The following is a 24,739-nucleotide window of genomic DNA, read 5'->3' as shown; positions in this document are numbered from 1 at the left end:
CTCCAACAATGTACTACTCTCTTCCTAGTGACAACATCTAGAAGGATAGCCATCAACATGTACTGTTGTGTGGACTGCAGTCACTGTTTCTGGAACACACTTTAGGAAAATTATAGTTTGTGTAAACATAAATGATTGAATTTTATTCTAAAATATCCTAAAGCATTTTTCCACCTTTACTGCCATTGATCACACTTTTAAAGTACCATCAGTGGCATATATCAATTGAAAGGAAGAAATGAACTAACATCTAGAAATCTCAAGAGGGAAAACTTCCTTAATTTTTTTTAAAAAACACACACATATAAGTACATCACTTTGTTTGGCTGATCAAACAGTGCACTGTGGCTTAAATAAGCCATTTTGAGTATTCAAGCCATGACTGTAGCTTGTCTTGTCAACTGAACCTGTTGGGGGTGAGTTCTGTGAGGGTTAAACAATCTTGCATAATCCTAGAACAGGCCATGGGTTCTGCGAAGGTTGTCTAACTCTTCCATAATTCACCCCTACTGGATTCAGACGACACAAGTCATGTCACAACTTGAATTTTCAGGATGGTGTCAATGTGTGCCATGGCTCGTTGTGGCTTAAATGAGTCACAATTAACTACACCAATTGTAGTTAATTGTGCAAACCTGGTAAATGTGTATATATAGAAGTCTGGAGCATAAATGAAAAGATGCTTACTAGTAACATCAGTGGAACAAAACATAAAGAGGATAAGATTCAGAACCATATGTGATCATATATTTGCACCTACAAACCATAGTATCAGCTTCTTTGTGTATGATACATTTCTTTGTATTACATAGGAAATTACTTATGCCTAAATATAAAATATAAAACATGATAAACTTGCCTTATCAGATTTGTTTTTTGTTTAAGGATTGAATTTGTTTTTACTAATATGTTTTACATTAAAATACCACAATGTTTCTTGTAAAGTAAAACATGAAGAAAAATTGATGAAATAGATGGGTTGGACACAAGAGGAACACCAATGGCTAAAACTATACTTATTTGTACAGGTTTTAGTTTCAATCATTATTTCTGGGCTTTTTGTCTTTTCTGGAATATTAGAAACAATGTGACCAAAATGATGGTCTGTACTGCTTTAAAAAGTTTATGAAGGTATGAAGATGGCATCAACCAATGTCACTATGGCAGTTGTACAGCATCTAATAAGGTCAGCATTAGTATATCACTGTGGTTAATCTCAGACCACTAATAAAAATGGAGTGTTAGTACTTCAGCAGACTTCCTAATGACATCAATAAAAATTAACTTGCATGGTTTCCAACTGTTAGTTAACATCTATATACTAGCCAAAGAACTTGTTAAAAGACACACAGTTCCCTGAACTACATCTATATTTTTCAGTAAAATAGTTCTCGATTGTCCAGAAGCAAATGAAAAATAAATTCAGTCCTTAGCGTAAATTACACATACTGAAACATCCCAACATTTATATTTCAACACATTCAACTTAATTAAAGTTAAGCAAATGCAATTATTGCCAAAAATCATTCCTCTACTTTAATGGAAGAAGTCACAGAGCTGGAAATAACCACAAGTATTTTCAATTTATATTGTTCTAAAGAGCTATTAAAGAATTAAACAGTTACATTTTCCAAAGCTCAGGCTGATGGACCTTGCTAATCAAGTTTGTGTAATAAAAATCAAATACTAATTGTATTAATGAAGAAAAATAAACCAAACTTTCACCCTCCACCGTTTATTTTTGTAAAGGTGTGGGATAGTGTGTGTGTGGGAATTATTCAAGCTGCTCAAGGTTAAAAATGAATGAGAGGGCAGGTTCAACTAGCTGTGCTCATTTGGAGACTTAGGGACATGGACAACAGTCAGAGCTTGAGTGCTAGACAGCACTGTCTCTCTGGCATGGTGCAGAGACACAGTTCCTGAAGCCTCACAGATGATGACTAGAGATTAATCATAATGGAGAGCCAATATGTAATCAAATGGTTATACATCAGCAAGCAGCTTATACATATGAAGCTGACTTTTATATTTTGTCTCCAAGCAGATACATTTTTTTAAAGTAAGGAGGATGTGCCACTAGACACAGGAAGCAAAGGTTCACAAAAAGGAAGAAAACATGATACAGAGGTAAACTCACAAAAACAGGGAATGTGAACACACAAATGGACAAAGGGGGTAACCCTGAAAAACAGGCCCTCAAAATGTCTTGATCGGATCTTCTCCTGTTTTCATATTTTGTTTAGAACTTTGAGGAAGTCAATTCTCTGGAATGTTTCTTGGGTTTTCAAGAAGGCAGATATTTTCACGCAGTGGGATTATTTGTAGTTTGAGTTTAACTCTGCCGTTTGTAACAGAACTCACATGCAACTTTATTTTATAGCTACAAATATGGATTAAGAAGGCTAAAACTATTGCTACAGCTTCGGAAGGAATTTAATTGACTATGTACTTTTCCCCCCTAATGAATTTTTAAGTATTTTTGACTGAAGTATATGTTGTATTTTATTATCCCCCTTATTCACTGAAATGTTCATACTGTAGGAATTTATTGAATTCAATTTTATGAATTTCGTGTTGTTCATAAACTGAATATTTTTTCTTAGATATTGAATTTAAATTTTATTGATAGCTTATTGTAACATTTCTATAGTTAAATAATTTTAAATTTATTTTTATTTATTACATTTCTATACTGCTCAATAGCCAAAGCTTTCTGAATTGTTCATAAAATAAAAGTTTAAACCATAAAATACACATAGTAAAATGTAATATAAAAACCTTAAGTTTAAAACAGAGTAAAACCAAAATAAAACCAGGGTAAAAACCAGCAGCTGTGTAAGATCCTAAAAAACAAACTAATGCACTTTTTAAAACAGAAGGCTTTAAAAAAGTTCATAGCATTTGGTGTTGGTTTTTTAGATCCATGTACTTGCTATGGTATGTTACAGTTAACAGCATTAGGATGGGTTGGGTACAAACATTGGAATAAACGGCCACATATTAGTCCATGAAGAACCCAGTTTGAAATAGGTCTGGGGATCAGCTTCTCATTGATTTTAATAAAACTTTATAAAATTGGACAGATTACGTCTTGATCAGGTAATGTATTTTAATGTGTTGTATTTGGAATTACTAATTTCTCTTTTTATACTGTACCGGTAACCTTCAATTTTTACTTATTTAACCTTTTGTCACTTATGACCATTTACATAAGTTGTTTTGATGTTACCCTATGCAATTCTGCTTTACCATATGTGTCTAATAGATTTCAATTGTCTGTTTTTATGGCTTGCTACAGTTTGTGTGTTCATATCCCTTTTCTAGTTGGTGTATCTCTGATCTAGTGTGGTTGATCCTCCTTCTAGGTTTTGTTTTTTGGGCTCATAAAATGGCAGGACATTGTTGCACAATGACAAGGTAACCTTGATGTTTGTTACTAATTTTTGTGGTTTCATGAACTCTCCTATGCTTTTGTGGTACGCTGGGAGTGGGGGGAGAGGGAAGGGGTTCTCAAGGATGGCAGGGGAGGGAGATCATTGCTCAGCCTAAATCTAAACTGCAAGGACTATTAATGTTGCAGGTTTAATGGTATTGATGAAATGAGACTGCTACCACTGCACGTCCTGCCAAGTTTCTTCTTGGATTCCATCATTCATCTTTCTCCCTGATCTGTAGGGCAAACATCAGCAGTCAGGATGAGTGTCAAAATCCAAGAAGGAACTCGGGCAGGAAATGTAGCAGTGCTAATCTCTCTTACTGCATCAGTAGTGTTAAAGGAAAAGGTAATTTTTTTCCAGGTTGTGACCTGCAATTTTTACAGGTATGTTGGCTAGTGCCATGACAAGTGTCGTAAATTCAGCAGCAAGTTAACTGAGTGGGCAGTGTGGACAATACAGAACTTTATTACTGAACTGAACTACTTCTGATTGAGTGTAAATGCAAATGAGCTATAGTTGTGCTGTTTTAAATATGTTCCTCAAAATGGGAGCAAAGGGAACTATTTTACACTCAAACAGTGTCTTAAAAGCTTTCTTAAAATGCTGCTCTTTTTAACTGCTTGCTTAACCAAACAATTGCTATTAGGTTAAAAAAATGTAGGAGAAACAGCTAAGTGTGGTCAACATTTCATAGTACAAGAATGAAATTAGGAATACTTCCAGGTAAGTGTGGCTTGGATCACAGCCTAAATATAGTTAGAGTAGCTACCAATTTTGCTTTATGTTTTATTTATCCATCATGGCAAATTCACCTTAGTGCAAATAATAGAATAATGAATCGGGCAGATGGGGGAAAATTAATCTTGCTTTTTTTTTTTTTAAAGAAAAGTCTAACCTGAGTTCTGTTAAATGCCACACGTGCAAAAACTGCCTGCGAGATTCCTGCTCGTTTCAATTCATCACGCACCCACTGGTAGATTTCGGAAGACACCTCTGTGTTAGTTGAGACCTGCTGCTCCAACGGCTTGTTGATGGACCTGCTGACGGGAGGAGGATGGTTCAAGTACTGTTGGTTTAAGGACTGTTGGGCTAGAAGTCTGTTCACTGCATACTGCTGGTTTAGCAACTGGGCCATTACCAGCTGCTGATTTACCAACTGAGGACTAATGGGAGTAGATACAAGTCCAGGGTGCAGATTTGGAAGTGGGGTCCGAACAGATGGTTGACTGCTATGAGAAAGCTGAACAGGGGATGGAGGCTGTTCAGCTGTGTTCCCTGGGACTGGCTGGTGACCAAAGTTGACGTGGTTGGCACCTTGTTGTGATAGTTCAGAAAGGCTATCCATTTCAGCTACAGAGGAAAAATAAGAGATGTTATTTACTTAAATGAAATGGTTTACAGCAGGGATACAGAACCTCAGGCACAGGGATCAACTTCAGCTCTCTGGGGTCCCAATCCAGCCCTCCGGGGTCCCCTCAGAAAGCCATGCCCTTTCCCCTGGCCCCACCTCCTTCCCCCAATTACTGAACATTTCGTGGTTTCCTGACTTTTATGCAATTTTGTCCACATTCTATAATGCTGACATGCCTCTCATAGGACTTACTTACTGACAGTAAGAGCGTTAAGCTAAAATATGCTGGTATTCTGGGCCCCGTCCCTTTTGCTTCCAACTATGTCTGACACTAAAATGTGCCTCCCAGGAGCTTCTGCACCCTTGGTTTACAGATAAACAATAGCATAGTTGATGATATTCAAGAGACTATTGTTATCTTATTCTCTATTTGATTTAAGTGATGCTAATACAATACAATATTTTTAGTAATTTTCTTTGATCTTTCCAGTGCATCTGAATATTTTTATACACAACTTCTTTAATATGTTCCCGGACAATGACTTTTCAAATCTTATTCAAAAGTAGACTGCAATTGGTATTTCCAAGCCCAAAATCTTTAATGAATGAACATGGGAGTCACTTGTAACACCATGACAATGGGCTTTGCAATTGGGTCATGCTGTTTTACATCCATGGATTCAACACTGGAAGTATGATTTGGAATGTAAAGATTTGGAATGACTTCATATGTATTTCCTTAAAAGTTACATGATTATTGTTAATATTGGATGAAGCTTAATTTTTGGATGCATTCCAGCTAGTACAGCTCATAGAAAAGTATTCTATGTTAGAAGAACTAAGGGTTATTTTTTCCCATTTACTAGAAGCATCTTGAAAATTGAATGCAATGCTATTATTAAAATATCAGTCAATAAGTGATCAAAACATCACTTGATTTACTCAAAATGGAAATTTTGTGAAAGTCTGAAATATACGCCAAACAGTGGCTTGGATCCAATGGTGAACTTGTGCCTGTGGAACAGAAACCGCTGACAGATCAAGACCTCATTCTCTCCTCCCTGCTGAACCTCACTCCATTGTCCCCAAATCTGCTCCATACAGTTAGAGAACCATCTGGAGCAGATTTGGGGAGCATATAGGGATTGCAGGAGGACAGGATAGGTTAGGAAAATCCTGTTCCACCAGTGGCTTCTGTTCCACTAGTGGATGGACACACTTGGATCCACATCATACTTCCTTATCAAACATAAACTGATTTTACTGCTTTAAATAACATAAATCCATCATTTATTACTTATCGTATACAATTCTACAGTTTTGGGAGGAAAGAGGAAAAGGTTGCTCACAAGGAAGGGGCCAGTCAAACTGACAGCGGACACAAGGTACTTGCTTCTAGGATCTCAGAAGTTCCCAGAAGAACGCAAGCATCAATTCACAAGTAATGAGGGCCATTTAAGATGCTCTCATGAAGATGGGAGCACCCTCTAGGGACATATATGCATCTTGTATTTCAGTGTTGCATATGTCCATAGTATACATAGGAATTATCATTCTCTAATGCTGTGCATTTTCTTACATAAAAATCTTTGTACTACACATTTTAAGTGGAAACAGTGTCTTAAACAGCATTTCATTCATTCCAAAAGATAAAAAACACACGTAAGTTTTTTCAGTGTTTCCACTGGAAAAAATGGCCTTGGGGAGGATAGACTAAAATGCGACTCTCCCCAAATGTTTCCACGCACTCACATCTCTATTTATCACAAGGTAATTTTCTTTTTTTTAAAAAAATGAACAGAACTAGATATGAATGCTTTCTCAAAACTTCTATTTTCTTCATAGGACTTATTATTGAAGTATGAAAATCTCATTTCCAAGCCATTTCTGATATTATTCAAATTTGGTTCAATGCAGGGCTAGTTCACACATTCATCTACACCGTTTAACATCTAATCACTTTTTAAATAGCCACTTTTTTTTAATCAATGAAATCCCTCCCCAAATACAGGGAATGTAGGAATAAATGCCTGAGAGAATTCAGGCTGCGAACTGCCTACAGAATCCACTGCAGGCAACCATTGATGCCGTTGTGAAATACTGGATGCTGCAGACTTGGCCATATATGGCATTCGTTTTCACAAGCATTTATCCACTGCCCCACATTCTGGGGAGGAATATGAGGAGAAAAGAAAGACTGCAGCTCATAGTGTGAACTGGCTCCATTGCAAAATATTGTGCCTAAAGAGCAGTGAAAGGCAATATGAAGGCTCTGTATTATCTTATCCATGACAGCTGCTTCTCACATGCAAACCATAACTTAATGTTTTGGTTATTGAGCGTGAACATTCATAACTAAATTCAACTGCCCCATTTTCATTCTTAGAGCAGGTCATTGGCCAATCCCCTGGTTATTCTTCAGTCTATTTTATTTTCACTATGTATACACGTTGTTGACTCTCTGTGGTCAAACTTCTGTAAACTCTTTCAAAAGGTTAAAACAATACAAAGACAGATATACATAATCTGTGTAAGGAGATTGGCCTTAGGCAGCTATATAATTGTTCCAGCTGTAGATATGTGTGAAAATATTGTGGACTGTTTACATTACTGGTTTAGTCTCAGAGGGTGGCTCAAAATGTAGTCGGATTGGATTAGTTCAGACTTCCATCCTATGATACTACTGAGGACATTAAACAGATCTTATCCTCCTACATTTCTTAATTCAGATTAATCTCAGCTCTGCATGTGATTGGGCCTGGTGTGCACTTCGCAACTGCTACATATTTTCCTTAGGCACTGATCTTTCTGTAAATGCTTAACCTCAACTATACAGATTATTCTCCTAAACTTTTGCGATGTTGCTGGCTCCAGAAACAGTTGGTTGGATCCAATGTCATGTGAATGAATTTCCACTGGTGCAACATGACTTCCACCAGCACAACAGGGAGCTGTAGCAGGGAAATCCATTTCGCTAGTGGGTGACCAGCGTGGGACCCAACCCAGTATATCAAATGTGCTAATATGACACTTATGTGGGCTATATCACTGCTACAATACGATTTAGATCAAATGATGGTTTGGACCCAGATCTAGTCACAGTAGATCTACAAAAATCAATGGGACTTTCAGTCATGACTAGTTTATGCCTCATTGATTTCAATGGTTCCACTTAAGTACGATGAAGTCTGGATCCAATTCTATTTTATAGACAACTGTCACTAGACTATGATTTGATTTCATAGAAATAAGTTGTCACTGAAGCTATCGCTAAAAATGCTGTCCATTTTCACTAAGGCTGTTTTGCACATTCCAAATTTAGTACACATGTTTGAGTAAATCCTGTAACATGTAAGAAAACATTGTAACAGAAATGTAGGACCAAGTGCAATGTTTATACACAGTAAAGAAAAAACACACACCCAAGTTTTCCTCTTACTACAGGCTTCACTGAAAAACTATGAATTAAAAATATGGTAGATTCACTCATTCTTTTAAGTGATGTTTTCCTGAAATTATATTTTCAATATAATTTTCACAAAGATTACACACTATCATCATTACACCCAAACTATGATGGGCATACAACAGATTGGTGTGAATAGACAGACTTGGTTTAAAAATAAATAAATTTGAAATGTGTTCAGAATTGAAACTCCCAATTAAATAGGAGAAAGCTAGTAGGTGTTAGTAGGCCCATATTAATGAATACCAATTTTGAAAACTAAACATTTGTAATATTAAAGGACTAACATAGCTTCCTCCCCTTCCTCCTCTCTATATTCTACAAAATTAAAAATAATCAGTTGTTATATCGAGATTTCATTATAGCTAAGATAGGACCGTGTTTCCAGAATTCAAACAAACTTTAAAATGTGTTAAATCATAAGCATGTAGTCACCAACACTTCAGCTCTTATCTTTTTGCTTACCCATCATATCTTTTGCCTTCTTGAAATGTTTATACCACCTCCCAAATTCCTGACATTTTGCTGCTGAGACATTTGCATAGTAAGTGCTGTTCACAATGGAAGAAATCATACTCTGAAAAGAAAGAGAAAAAGCATCTGTATTATTGAGATGTTTAACAAAAGAAGCTATTTTAATTATTTGATGGGTAATATTTTTAGTCTCAACACCATATTGAATTTTAATTCTTTAGACCCTAGACATTTTTACACTCAAATCCTTGACAGAAATACTAGCCTCGCAACACTGGTAAACATTAGGTAATACCTTTTTTAAAAAATATAGCTAGCTATGTACAATCTATGGGTTGTTTTTTCTACACAAACATACATGGGCATAAGATAACATGTACTTTAACACATATTAAAAATAATGTAAAGTTTCTATTTGACAGCTGCTGTACTATTTTATATATTTATAGTATTTTTATCCCACACCTCAGCCTCAAAAGGCTCCCAGAGCGGCTTACAATCAATCAGTAAAGAAGACAGTCCCTGCCCTCAGGCTTACAGTCTAAACAAGACATGACACACGAGGAAAAGGGGATGGAGAGGGAAGAGGGGAGAAAATGAGGCTATGAAGGGGAAGAAAATGCAGCAAATATTACACTTGTGATGGGGGTGGGTGGGAATGATGCCTGAAGCCATTCTAAAACTATTCAGAATGAATGCCCAGGTTATCTTGATTATTAGTTCCACTGAAATAATCTACAACAATTCATTTAATCTCTAGCAGTATTTCTATAAATAATGTGTTGGATCAAGCTATATGCTGGATCAACTGCGCTGACGGAAGGAAGGAGCAGGGGAACCCACTTCTTACAGCAACTTCTCCAGCCCCCTGAAAATATGCAAAGAGTCAGGAGATGGCATTGAAAGGAGTGATCTGTGGTATCTGGGGGACAGGGGGATCCCCCCAAAATTGGACGGAGGAACTTTCTGCTAGCTGAGCCCTTCCGTTTGTGAAAGGCAGATCCTGGATCCAACCCATACTATTTTGGAGAGGGAAAGAAATCCCCACTTATATGCCCTAAACTAAATAATAAAAAAAAACTAAATCCCCAGCCATTTTGGACCTGTGGGCACATTTGGGATTTTGAGAAACTGCTGTTGGCACCACCACAAAATTCCTAATCAGTGGATCACAGGTTTGGCGTCTCCCTATGGCATCTGTGGATCTTAGGCTGTGTCTTATTCAGCAAAAACTTCTGTTTAGTGTCTATTGGGCACCACTACAATGTCTCTTTAATAAGGGATTGTCGAATTCAAATCATTGTTGGCAGCGCGATACAGTTAACGCTTCCTTTAAACATTTATTTATTTATAATTTACTTATTATTTTATATGTTTTGGCAATGTCTAACTGCTGCTTCTTTTGTGGGTGAAGATATTACAAAGATAAATTTTGTACTGAAACAGTTGTAAATATTCACTGATACACATTTTTATGGAATATAACAAATGGTCAGTGAAAATTGATCCTATTTACCCTTTTGACAGCTAAAAGATTGATATTAAAACATTGGAACAATAAATACTCACCTCCTATAATGCAATAGATTGAGGACCTTGTACTCTTTCAATATTTAAAGGGTGGCATATAGACACCACTGTCAAATAAATACTTCTTTGGATATTTGGTTCGCTTTTGTTGAAGCCTATGTATAATTGCTAGAAAGTTGCATGCATTTCATAAAATCCATGTACATATATTAAAAAAGGATTAAAAATAAATTTTAAAATTGGGGGCGTCCATGGGTGCCATGTTGGAAATCCTGCTGCAACTTAAGAGTGCAATCCCATGGTTCCTAGACAGCATGCCAGAGACCATAGGACTGTACAGAAAAAAAAACTCTTAGAGGTTTTTCCAAAGTCAGAGTCTCTGCCTAGCTCTTCCTAGTCACTACAGAGATTTCCATGATGGCTGCCTCTATGACAGGGCTTGGTGACTTCAGGAGGTTTGGGACCCATTTTTGTCCCTGGCTCCTCCCATGGACCAAAGTCCGTGTAGCTCTCCCCCACAAAGGAAAAATACTCCATAGTGCTACAATGGTTACATGTTTCCAAGCTAAAGCTTGGGGCACTCCGTAACTACTAGAGGCACAATTTCCCCCCAAAAAAGAATTCAAAATTTGATCTCTGCTCTATATCAGAATTCTGACTTCATAAAGAGGGACAAATGAGAGTGTTGGGGACATGCCTTGTGAGTAGATCGAAGTCTTACGCCCTCCCAGTCCCTAATCATGCTCTGAGGCCTGTCTAATAGAATTTCCCTTTTTGGTTGTCTGAGGGGCAAAAAAATATCTCCGCTGTTCCTTCTACCTTGTTGGTAAGAGCCTGGCAGAGTTTAGGGCAGGAAAGGTTCCTCATCCTTAGGACTGCTCAGTACATTTATTAAATCAGAATCATTACAATGAACCAGTCGGACTTAATGAAAGATATATCTTGTTTATACTATCTTGTATAGGTCCTCCATAAAGCGGAGGGCCATAGCCCAGTGCTAGAGTACATGTTCTGGATACAGAAGGTCCCAAGTCCCTGGCATCTCCAGGGAAGGTTTGAAAAATTCTTGCCTGAAACCCTAGAGAGCTGCTGCTAGTTAGTGTTAAAATATGGGCTAGATAGACCAATTAAATATGAGAGCAGTGGTCTGAGACAAAACTATAAGGAAACTCTTATTCACAAAAGTCCAAAATTGAAGTGTCCAGGTTGAATCCTGAAGGAATTAGCATGAGTAGGGCTTTTTAAGACTACAAAATGACAAGTGGCTGTCAATCTTGTTATCATGCACTAGCTGAATGTCGTACCAGAAAGATAGCTAAAATATTACTGTTGTCATGTCTTTGGAAGGCTATCTTGTGTCCATCCAATTTTACATGAAAAAAAATACATTTTCATGTATGTATTATCTCCCAAATGTACAATTCCTAAGTGAAAATACCTGTGCTATATATTTAAAGGTTCACAGAATTTTTCTCAGCTTCACATATTTTTGCAAGTTAACATATATTAAGCATTAGGCAAAAAGATGTACACAATCTTAGAGCTATTCCATTATTTCTTCATACTGTCTATAGCTGCAAATAACTTATAAATACATAGGAAAGAGAGAACTAAGAGAAAACATAGTATGTTACAATGCCAGAAACAGATTTATCTAATACCTGGTAAGTTTCCCCCCCTCTCAATTTCTTGAAAATTAAAAAGTTAAGAGAAATTGATGGCAATTTGTTTAAGCAGCCTATAGCTCTCTCGGTCTCTGGATATCTCTTGCAAGATTACTTGAGTTCATGTGTCTCTAAGATCCAAAAGTATCCAAATACATACATGCACAGTACTCATAGTTCTTTTTCTGAGAGTCTGATGAAGATTTGATCTGAAATGGTGCCACCTTTGCAAAAGCCCACTACACTGGGATGACACCATCTGCCACAGCCTCAGCTTTCTTTCCCAGCCAAATGCATTATTTATAATTATATCTTCCATAACTGTGTGGCAATAGGGATTGAATTTTTTCTAAAGTTCATTTTTGGTTCATCTAGACAACTTTAAAATGTATTCTATATTCTGAATCCTACCTTCTCATACGTTGAGAAAGGCGGTATCAAAATAATTTTGTATACATTTTGTAGGTTAAAGAAAATAATTAAATATTCTCAGTAATCTATCTGCATTTATATTCTGTATTTCTCTCCAAGTGTGAGGAAGCCTTTATATTTGACCCATTCTTCAGCAATCAATAGCACAGCTTTTTAGGATGGCCTTTCTTAACTATGACCTGTAGATACTCTGTTCATAAATGGCTTGTGATTAGAAGTGCATTGTTGTTCTTTCTGAGACACAACAAAAACACAAAATTAATCAGGTCAGTTCAATCATCTAAACCAAAACTGTTCATGCTTTGCTGCCAAATCAACCAGCCTCTACAAAATCTGTTATCTGTGATTGTTCAGCTTCAGTTCAAAAAACCATTTATCCTCCACTGTCCCCCAAACCCCTTTCCACCATCTTTAAGGTCTGTACCTTAAGTGTTGCTCTTACATATCTGTACTGAAGAGTAAGAATAGCTTAATCAAAGGCATTGCAATGTTTACAAAAATGTACTATCTAACTTAGCAGACAACTCTAGAGACAGATGTTTAGATAATCAAATTAGGCTTTTTCTGTGTGTGTGCAAAATATTTCAAAGTATCATCTCCAAAACTTTCATACTCCTTGCTGATTGTTTAAAGTAGAAAGGGAGAAAAGAAGCATTTATACAACTGTCTCATCTGCGTTGAAAGCTTTCAAGCTCTATCAGCAGAGGGGGCAAGGCTACAACAACTTATTTACACAATTATCTAAATACGATTAAACAGCTGATGGACAAATATTAAACTGGAAAATGTATAGTCATTTCAGCTTAATGTAATCCTCTTTCTGTAAACACCCAAGATGATTTTTTCTCCAACTAGAACAGTCCTGACATCTCATAAGCCTAAGGGTGAATAGCAAGAGATTGTTTTTGATAGTTATAAATATTCAAAAGACATGCAGACCATCTGCTTTCATAATACAGGTAAAGCAAGACTGAAATGGTGACTGCTATACAAAAATCGTTCTTTTAACGAAGTCTTCGTCTCCTCAAAAACTATAAAGACAGATGTCAAAGACTGTTTATACAGGGTAATCAAGAGTGTGCAAGATGCAATATTCCTTTAACACAGAGAGCTTGCTGGAGAGTTTTCTCTTCTTTCTTCCCATCTGTGTGTTGCAACACATTTCTAGGAGTTAAAACATCTTTCTTTCTGTTTTAATGGAGATCTTACAAATGCCTAAAAACATGGTATCTGGATTATGAATGCTAATTAATTTTAGCTAAGGGATTTTTTCTCTCCTCTGAAAAGAAAATGATTTGAAATGGCTTGCTATAGTGGAAAACAGTAAAACAATTAAATAAGGTTAATTTTACACTATCCTGTCACTCACTATTTCCACACCACCACCTTGCACATGTCAGCTTCTGTTAAATTAGGCTTGCTATAAGTAAACCAAGTCTAATTTTCCTTTTATTTTCAAGTAAGGTTTTATTTATACTTTAACATTAATCTCACTCATCATGAGAGGGCTTATAACAACATAATGATTTTGTCAAGTGGCAAGTTAAAAGATATCTTATCTTCTGAGCAGAATATTAAGAGTGCTGCCCATAAACCCTTACAGCCAATTTTCAAAAATGAAACATTATCTTGACAGTAACCTTTTAATGTATCATATTAATGACACAGCAGTGTTAAGCAGCACCTTATTTTTATAATTCTCAATAAAAGAGACATTTACTGAACTATCCATCAAAGTACTGGTTCCTTTTCTACCCTCCTCCTCGAATTTGTAAAGGATGTTTTCACTTCTATAAATTCTCTGTTTTTACCCACAGAGGTAAAGATGGCCACTTCCCACGTTACTACTGTTGATACCAGAATCAGTCTCCACAGTGTGGAGCTAGCACCTACTACAGATTCACAATGGCTATATTTGGACAATCAAATCTCAGTTTAATAAGCTGAGAAACGGACACTGTTGCTGTACACCCATACAGCTGCTTTGTTTTCCATTCCTGTGAATGTTAACTATAGCTTCACATTACACCAGAATCTGGAAACCAAGATTAATGGCTTCTAAACAGGCCAGGATATGAAGCCATAATTTAAAGCTAGCTTCATATCCTAGCTTGTCTGGAAACCATTACCCATCATTTTCTGGTTTGGATATAATGGTAAGTTATATCTAATAGTGGCTTCCTAGCTAGTTTCCTCATTTACATGACGAGAGGAACAAAGCAGCTACATGTGGCTGCATGAAGTTTGTTCATATCTTGGAACATTAAGCCAAGATTTGATTGCTCGAAGGTGGCCACTGTTAGTACCTGAAGTAAAAAACAAACAACCGCCCTCTTCTCCAAAAATTCCCATCTTGCTCATAATGCCTTCACATATTTCTTTACATGTTTCTTTCTATCGTGGAGGGTAAACTACATGTTGGAGACAGTAGTAAGAAGCTGTATTATCGGTGTATTCAATGTTCCTATCAAATACGCAGCCTATGATGTTTCTAATCACATTTTCAAATGAAATTTAGGAAGGCACATGTTCAAAGTTGCTAATCATGAGTACAGCCGAAGAGAGGAAGGAAAGTGGCAAAGATAGAATGCGTCTCAACGTTAGTATATATACCGCTAACAGAAAATGAATGCATTTTGTTCTCAAAAAACCAACGATTATATTGTTCTATCAAATTCTGTTACACAGTACTGAAAACAAGATCTAGCATAAAGTTAAGAAAACACCCCTGCTTAGTACTACTATCTTGAAAGTATCTCCCACAACTTTCTAATGGAGAGCAGAAAAGGATCTTCTCCTCCCATATGTAACTGCCTGGACCCTAAGATCATCTTCAGAGGCCTCCTTTGGGTGCCGCACACTTTATTTATTACATTTCTATACCACCCAAAAGACGAAGCTCTCTGGGGGGTCCCCAAAGAAGCTCACTTGGTACCTACGTTGTAGTCTTTTTTGGTCCAGGTGAATCCATAATTATAATTCCCCAAGCTTTGTAATCCTTCATTGTTGTTTCTAAACGTTTTACTGTGTTTTTTTAATTTTACCCTGCTGTGAGTTTTATTCTGTTTTAAATGTTTTTATATTATGTTTCATCATATTGTATTTTAGCATTTTAATTTTTGTGAACTGCCCAGGCAGCTTTGGCTATTTAGCAGTATAAACCATAATAAATAAAAATTTAAAAATCTGATAGATACAAGCCACCAAGGATTTGAGAAATCAAACATAGTGTCTTAGACCAAAAGCAGTCTTTTCAGCTGTGGCATCCAAAATTTGGAACAGCCTCCCAAAGGAGGTAAGCTTGGTACTACTGCTGCTCATTTTTAGACTGACAGCAAATAATTTTATTTCAGTAAGCTTATGAAAATTATAATTCTTAGTATGGTTTGCTTGTACTGCCTTTAAAGTGTTTAATTTTCCCAATTGTTTCCGTGATGTGTTGGTATTTTTTATTATGACTGTGTTTTGATTGTAAACAGTCTTGGATTATTGAAAGGTGGGGTATAAATCTCAGTAATAAATCAAAACTGCAGCCATACATGTATAGGTGGTCAGTGCAACTGCACTGCTTTCCTTCACCACTCAGGAGGTAGGCAGAAGCATTCTGTTACTGTGGCTCTTGAATCTTCTGATCTATCTTCAAGAAAAACCCCAAAGTAGAGAGCAATTCCAAGTTTTCTAAGAATAGGCACAGGTGGTATATCTGATGTAACAAGTCAACATGGACACAAATGTTACTTCCCACCGCTCTCCCCAGCAACAAAAGTGCTCAGAGAAGAACCACCTCATCCTATGAGACAGTTTTGTATCCTCTAATTACAACATCTCAGAGACAACACACCAATATTAGGAGTTAGGTTTTTATTTTTGCATTTGAATTGCAATGTCCTGTGGTATTTCTTGAGATGTAACTACACCTGAGACTGCTCTACTCTCTTAAGATTCACATTATAAAATTCATATTATCTGGGTAATGTCTGGAGCTACAATGATAAAAAACAACAACAACAGGAGACAGTTATCCCTTCCCACAAACTATGGGTACCAAAAGCTACAATGTACATGGCAATAGAAGGCTATAATGACTGCAAAACAGAGGCACAGATATCTCCATAGCAGAGTAATCCAAAATACCTATTATCATGCTACACTTGAGTTGGATTCACTTTTTTTCCCCCTTTTCTTTTGGTCACACAATGACCAACTGTGTGAATACGTTTGTCAAGTACCAGAACGTGAACTTGAGTTGCTCTGTACAAAACTGTGGCAACACTCACCAATATTCAAGAATGTTGACACTCAGGTCACATATTCACACAAGTGACTGATGGGCTACGAACGCAAAGTCAAGCTGATAAAAGAAATAATAAATAAATTTGAAATACTTCTAATAGGAAGTGTGTGAATTGTTCTTCATTAGTGTTTAAGTTGCAATCTACAAGTCCAAAACAATCTTTTGGGATAGTTCTATTTATTTTTATTTTTTTTTATTTATTTAAGTATTTTTATGCCGCCATTCAGCCAAAAAAGGCTCTCATGGCGGCTTACAAAAGTATTTCTTGACAGTCCCTGCCCACAGGCTTACAATCTAAAAGACATGACACAAAAGGAAAGGGGATTGGGAGGGAGGAGGAGGAGGGGGAAAAGGAAAGCAAATTCAGGCACTACAATCTTAGTTGGAAAGTTCAGCAGTTACAGGGGACAGCAGGAGGGAGGGGGCTCTCAGCTGGAGCTGGACCCAGGCACGGTGGAGAGATGCCTGGCTGCTGCTTCCTCCCTCACTGGTGGCCTCTGCAGAGACAGTTGGTAGCAGGAGGGAGGGGGCTCTCAACTGGAGCTGGACCCAGGCACGGTGGAGAAATGCCTGGCTGCTGCTTCCTCCCTCATGGTGGCCTCTGCAGTGACAGTTGGTAGCAGGAGGGAGGGGGCTCTGAGCTGGAGCTGGACCCAGGCACGGTGGAGAGGTGCCTGGCTGCTGCTTCCTCCCTCACTGGTGGCCTCTGCAGAGACAGTTGGTAGCAGGAGGGAGGGGGCTCTGAGCTGGAGCTGGACCCAGGCACGGTGGAGAGGTGCCTGGCTGCTGCTTCCTCCCTCACTGGTGGCCTCTGCAGAGACAGTTGGTAGCAGGAGGGAGGGGGCTCTGAGCTGGAGCTGGACCCAGGCACGGTGGAGAGATGCCTGGCTGCTGCTTCCTCCCTCACTGGTGGCCTCTGCAGAGACAGTTGGTAGCAGGAGGGAGGGGGCTCTGAGCTGGAGCTGGACCCAGGCACGGTGGAGAGATGCCTGGCTGCTGCTTCCTCCCTCAATCCCTATTGGATTCACTACACTTCAGGTTGAGGACTGCACATGTAAACGTTCCCAAATGTTTAAAGAACAAATCTTCTTGCATTTGGCAAACTAGTATATCAAGCAAAAGATAACATCTGGCTGATGTTCTAGTTTTCTACTTGTAGGAATTTTCTTTACATGTAGGAACAACATATAACCCCAACGATTTCTAGGTGTAGTTCAACTTGCAGTCACACTGTCTTATTTTTTTTTAAAAAAGCAGAAATATCTTAGGTTAAAGTTTATGTGTATGAGAGTAATCTGAATAATCTATTGCTCATATAGTTTTTAAAATGCATTAGAACTATCAGTTCTTATTATGGTTGGAGACAGGATGGATACAGGGAACGGGAGGGGTGAGGTTTTCAGGCAAGGAGAGAGCTTAATGCCCAATTCCACCTAAGTAAATATGTGCTGAGCAAACTGAGGGGCTCTAAACAAGAAGGGACGCTACAGTCACATTCAGGAAATGCTTGCAAGGACAAACAAATCTTCGTTTGGTCTGCTTTCAGACTCTCCCGTTTTCATAATGATTTCACAGCTATTTGCTATGAAAATCTGTTGAAAAATATCTATTGGTCCAATTCCAATTAAAACTCCAGTCATGGCAGTAATCTCAGACATGTTTAAGCACCTCTGCATGATGTATCAGTTATGGATGAGGTTCAGCTTCCCATATACACAAGTGGAAATTATTTCCATATAGAGGCAGGGGAAGAATTCTGCCTTCACCTGTACAAATTGGTGCAGGCAGAATCAAGGTTACCATAGCCTTCTGTGAACAGTTCCCCCATCACCACCTACCCTAGGGGTACAGAACCTCTTTCAGCTGAATTCCGTTTCAGAGAAGCTCAGTGGTTGACAGGCTCGAAGGCAAAAGGAGCAGAGCCAAAAATATCAACATACTTTATCTTAAAAGCTCTTACTGCCAGTAACTAAGCCTTAGGAGAGGCATTTCAAACTTTTAGAATGGGGGAAACTGCACAAAAATCAGGAAACCAAATAAATGGTGGTTAATTGTGGAAGACATTCAAAGTAGTTGGTAGTAGGTGGTAAAGGGCTAATGCAACAAAAGGAGAGGCAAAGGAATTTTTGTAAGGGTCTTTGTCTACCAGATTCACAGCAAAGATTGTTCTTCTGCATGTTTAATAATTCTACTCTTTGCAATGTCTGACAGCACAATTCTATGCATACTTACAAGCATAAAGAAGGACAAGTCTAACTGAAGAAGACTCAATTATGGATGCTGCAACAGTAATGCCCGTCTTACTAACCTTTTAGAGTTCTTTAAGAATGTGAACAAATGACCCTGTTCAGATGGTACGCTAAGCCGCGGTAGTTAAGCAATTTGAGCAAAACATTATGGCTTAGTATGTCATGTGAACCACAACTTAGAATCTCGTGTGAACCATTCCTAACTATGGTGGCTACATAACCACGGTTTAAACACATCACTAATTATTTGCTACAAAAGAGTTAGCGGCCTATCCATCGCTTAGCATGTTGTATGAACAGGGCCTCTGACTTTTCAAAAGGCTTTTGACAAAGTCCTTAACCTGAACAAGATTAGCAGTCATGGATTAAGAGAAAAGGTCCTATTATGAATTGTTAACTGTTTAAAGAACAGGAAATAGAGTAGGAATAATGGCCAGTTCTTGTAATGGTGGGATGTAAACAGTGGGGTCCCTTCAAGGATCTCTATCGGGACTTGTGCATGTTGTACATAGGGGTGAGGTGGCCAAGTTTGCTGTTAACACCAAATTATTTAGGGTGTTTAAAAACAAAAAGGGATTGCAAAGAAATCCAAAAGCATCTCTCCAAACTGGAGAAATGGGGATCAAAATTGCAAATGTTTCAATCTGTAAGCAAGTATAAAGTGATGCTCAATGGGTCCAAAAAATCATAACTTCTCTTACATACACTGATAGGTTCTCAGCAAGCAGTGACTGATTAGCACATTTCATGTTGGGGATCATTAGAATGTTTTAGAATGTTTTTAGGATGTTTTTAACAATTTATATTATGTTTTAATTCAGTTTTATGTATTTTATATTTACTGTTGTTCCCCGCCTCTATTAGAATGGAGAGGGTAAGACTTATTATTATTATTATTATTATTATTATTATTATTATTATTATTATTATTATTATTATTAGGAAAGGACTGAAAATAGAGCTGCCAATTTCATTATTTCTTTATAACAAATATATGCTATGATTACACTTGGAATACTGTGATACTTTTCCAGCTCTACAGTTCTCAAAAAAGATACTTTAGAGCTGGGAACACTGCAGAAAAGGGAAAACTAAATTATCAAGTGCTGGAGCCCTTCCGTGTGAGGAGGTTAAGAAAAAAAAAGTGAGTAAGGGGGAGAGGTACAATTTAGAGGTGTATAAAATGATGCACGGTATGGAAAAAGTAAAGAGGGAGAGGTTTTCCTTCCTCTCTCATAATATCCAATGAAGCTGAATGGCGGGAGATTCAGGATAGATAAAAAGAAGAATTTCCTCACACAGGGCATATTTTACTATGGAATTTGCTACCACAAGGCATAGTGATGGCTACCAACTTTGAAAGCTTTAAAAGGGGATTAGACAAATTCATGGAGGATAAGGCTATCAATGGCCATAGTAATGACATCTATATTTAACCTCCTGTATGCTCTGAATACCAGTTGCTGGGGAATCCAAACCGGGTGGTGGTGATGTACTCATGTCCTGTTTGTTTCCCATAGGTATCTTATTTATTTATTTATTGGATTTATATCTGGCCTTTGTATCAAAAGTGGCACTCAAGGCATCTTATAGAGACAATTAAAATTGATTAAAACAATAAAAATGATTGCCCATTGTGGGAACTTAATGCTGGACTAGATACGCCTTTGGACTGATCCGGCAAAGATCAAGAAATTAGGCATATAGTTGTACTTTTAGCCCCTTTGCAATCCCCATGTCCTCCTTTCACATACCAGACCTCCCTGACCAGTTCCAGTTTTGCATGTATTGAATGAGCTGTTTGTTGATTGGTTACACCTTTAACAATTAGCACTGTACATTCCTTAATGTCTTGCTTTATTGTCAACTTTCATTTGCTTTGCAGGTTGGGCTCTTCTTAATTTTCCTCATTAAGGCAAGATTGACACTTTTTAAAGGATGCGGTTCTACTCTTTATAGCTTCCTTGACACTGACATTTAACCATACTGGCAACCTCTCAGATGTGTTAATATCCTTTCTAATCTAAAGTGTTATACATTTTATCTGAACATTTTTATAGTGCTTTTAAATCTCATCCGAGAATCCTGAAAGGATTTGACCTTCCTAGCTCAATTCCTTTTAATTAATCCCTCTTATTCCTTTTTGAAAGATTTCCTCTTCTAACATTCAATGTTATATGTTAAAATTGTAGTCGATTTTTAGGTGTGTTAGTCAATATTCTATTCACATATGTTGACTTTGATAGCACCATGATCACTGTTCCCAAAGGTTTAAATAACAGTTACATTTTTAACCAGATCAGGGTACCACTAAATATGGTACCACTAAATATCAAAGCTTGCCTCTGCTCTTGTCAGATCCATGACTAACCTTCACGGACACAAACATTTAGCATACCAGCCATTCTGTTTCTTTCATAACCTGAAGATACATTTGCCCAGATAATGTGAAGATAATTGAAATAATTCATTATTATATATGCTGCCTACCTACTTCCTTTCTTCTCAAGATCACCACCACACCTTTGGTCAGATATGCCTCCAGTACTATATATTATTGATATTTTTTTAAAAAGAAGAAATTGCTTTCTATGCTGCTTAGTGTGCAAAGCAATCCAATAATAAAAATAAAATCATGAGCAGCACAGAAACAGGAGCAAAATTAGTATACAGAACCTGTTGGCCTCATCTCAACTACAAAAATCAGACCTGATACTTATTCCCCACAGTAATCAGTCTTAGTAAAGGGCTACAGAACTGATAAATATCACTACTATTTTCCTCTTAAATTGCTAGTTCTCACTGTTATTTGTCCAAAGCCTTCAAATACTGTGTGAAGATTGTTCTTTCAGCCCAATATCTTCTCTTCAAAGGTTAAATACTTGACCAGCGTATATAGATAGATCGACTCATTGTTATGTGATGTTGTAGAAAACAAACAGTGTAACTGGATTAAATCAGAAAACCTTCATTACATTATTTGATCAAAGGGCAAGATGGATTTGGCATGTCAGCCAAGAGTGTGTCATTTTGCATCCTAATTTTCCAGAATCTAGCTTGATATTCCTCTCCTTCATTTTCCCCTACAACCACTAGCTAAGTTACGTTTACCTTCTCCATAGTTCCTATACCAGTCTTCTCCAACCTCATACTATCCAGTTATTTTGGGCTTAAATTCCCACTCAGCTCAGCCAGCATGGCCAATGGTCAGGAATGCTGGGGGTTAAGTCCAAAATATCTGGAGGGCACCAGGTTGGGGAAGGCTGGTATAGACAGTACTTAGAATTCTCCCTGCTCATCTATTGCTCATGAATACTGGGATCCCTGCAGTCTCTTCTATATGTTCACCCTCACCACAAGGATTTCTTTGAATATGTTTCTAATGAATGACATTGGTATAACAATGACTCTGTTACTGGTCTGTATGTGTGTGTGTGCAAGAGCAAATGCAAACACAATACACACACATACACACAAAAGCAAACACCAGCTGTTACAGTGAGGTTATAAATATGGGGATGGATCCACACTAGTTAGCCCCACTGAAATTAATGGGATTTAAGTTTATGTATTTAAAATATTTTTATTCCCCCCCCCCAAAAAAAGCTTCCAAAGCGGCTTATATACAATCAGTAAAAAGAGGCATGACTAATTTGTCCGACATATTTCAATGGGACTAAAGCATGACTAAATTTGTCTGGATACAATCCATAGTCTTATTATGATCTAATTGGTACAAATTGTACAAAAATATCATTTAGATATGCCTTTTGGAAATGCTTAATTCTTAGATAACAATGTAAGATTATAGGGGAAAATCATTAAGTAAAAATGAAGCAATAGTAAATAAATAACTTCAGAAGAACATCAGAACCAGAGAAAGATTGCAATATGTTCTGCAATTAACAAAAGATGGTTTTGGGATGTGCAAATCATGTAGCCCAGAGGCTCTGACAAAGTTTGAAGGGACCCTGGGTGAGGGGCTTTCGCCTCCCAACCATGACTGTCCCATTGTTTTTGTAAAAAATATTTTGTTATGTGGCAGGACCACTCTTATTTCCTCTGTACTGCCATGGCTCTACTTTTTAAATTGCCTTTAGTAATTTAAAAAGTGATGGCTCTGCTCAACTCAGCTCAGCTCCCCTCCGCTGGCTGTCAAAGCTGAGAAGGCAAGTGCCAGCTAGCCCACCGCACTGGGCAATTCAGAGGCTGCAGCCACATGCCATTTGAATTTAAACTATTTCCTCCCACAGTGAGGGTGGCAGCCCCCCTCGGACATCCAGGTCTACCCTTCTTGCTCTGGAGAGTTATTGAAATTAAACTAACACACAGCTTCGGTTTTAGATGCCAGTGCAATACAGCTTCTGCACTGTGGTTTGCCACTGCCACCTCTTTGGTGCTGTTGTGTTTATATGTGGGTGTGGGTGTCCTTTGAACTGCATAGCCCTGGACATCTACCCAGCAGTCCGTGCTTAGTGATACTGCCAAGGTAGTCATGCAAAACTCAGCTCTAATCAATAATATTATACATATTTTAAAAATTCTAAAATATTGGCATGTTAAGGTAGCCATTTCTGAGCGACATATAAACTTTTATATAAACTGAGGAACAATAAACTTTTTTTAATTAAAGAAGTTTGGTCAAAAGTACTGAAAATATTTCCATGTATGTTTACATAGCAAAATAATACGCAAAGAAAAGTGAAATTAAATTCTAACATTGATTTTAACGATTCTGCCTATTTGCTTATATTTTGAGGTGTTTTTTTATTAAAAGTAAAGGATTTTTAACTTATTGGGAGCAGTAGCATATTCACATAGTTAAAAATAAATATTCGGGTGCCGAGGGTACTAGCCCCAGAGCATGACTCCACAAGCAAGGAAAATGTGCAGGATGGAAGTGAAAACAGACCTGGCTTTCACTAGGCAGGGGGGAACAGTTGGGAGAATTTCCAGCCATGACTACCAGCCCGGTAAGCCATCAAAGAGCAGAAAGGGGCTGGAGGACATTGTTAGTTGCTAAGAAGATGCAGCTGCAATAGCTGCCTCTCAGGGCTCCGATGCTTCATGCAAGGTTGAGAGACCTCTTGAGCATGTACAACTTATAGTGCTTACCTTTCAAAGTCTGGGTGGTGGATTGCTGGGTGGTGGATTGCCAGGTGGATTGCTCACTAGGTCTGCCTTTCATAGTAGCAGAGTATGGAATTGAAGAATATTACTGTTCTGTTAACTTAACATTGTTCTCTCTATACATAAGACTTGAGGGGAGGCAGGGCTAACACTGTGGAGTTGGAGAACCTGACACTAAAGAAGATCATGAAAAGGACTGGGACCAAAGACTCTATCCTATATTTAGAGATTGTTTGAATACCTATCGGAATAAATTGTAATTGTCCATGTCCATGGCCTTAACTCCAGAATCAATGCTTCACGTATGGTACAAATGCTAGGATTTCTGTAACACCTTTCATGCAAATAATTATGGTGCTTTACAGTCATTACATTAAAAAAATTAATTTGTGTATAAACAATTCCTAATGGAATTATATAAAAATGATAATCAAATATATTTTAAACGTAGAATTAAAAGCTTCTGGCTTGTTTTACTTCACTGGCAATAAGTTCCAAGGCTCGACAAACCAGTGACAAACAGCTCTCATGTTTAAATTCTCTCTTATATTGTTTATAGTATTGACAACATTCCACAATAAAAACTTTCAACAGAATGGAAAGTATGTTTTCAAAAGAACTATTTATCCTATGAAATGTCTATTAAATTAAGTGAGGGTTCATAGCCAGGAACTTCTATAAACATGAGATGCACAGGTAAGAAGTAGTAAAA

At 37.6% G+C, this 24,739-nt stretch overlaps 1 protein-coding gene across 12 annotated transcripts in view; it reads right to left on the bottom strand.

The window, feature by feature from the left end:
- Positions 1–24,739, bottom strand: part of SATB1 (SATB homeobox 1) — a 103,175-nt gene that overhangs the window by 56,961 nt on the left and 21,475 nt on the right. For 11 of the 12 annotated variants that reach the window (XM_063128475.1, XM_063128412.1, XM_063128418.1 and 8 more), the window contains 2 exons: positions 8,720–8,831; positions 4,333–4,787 (listed from right to left, as the gene is read on the bottom strand). In XM_063128475.1, coding sequence (XP_062984545.1) covers positions 4,333–4,787; positions 8,720–8,831 — 567 coding nt within the window. The remainder of the gene's footprint in view (positions 1–4,332; positions 4,788–8,719; positions 8,832–24,739) is intronic. The other variant, XM_063128439.1, reaches the window with a different exon arrangement.

The sequence above is a fragment of the Elgaria multicarinata genome, chromosome 1, assembly GCF_023053635.1.
Source record: "Elgaria multicarinata webbii isolate HBS135686 ecotype San Diego chromosome 1, rElgMul1.1.pri, whole genome shotgun sequence".
NCBI lineage: Eukaryota > Metazoa > Chordata > Lepidosauria > Squamata > Anguidae > Elgaria > Elgaria multicarinata.
Note: the sequence above shows the minus strand (reverse complement) of the source record. Positions and strands in the feature narration are given on the sequence as shown.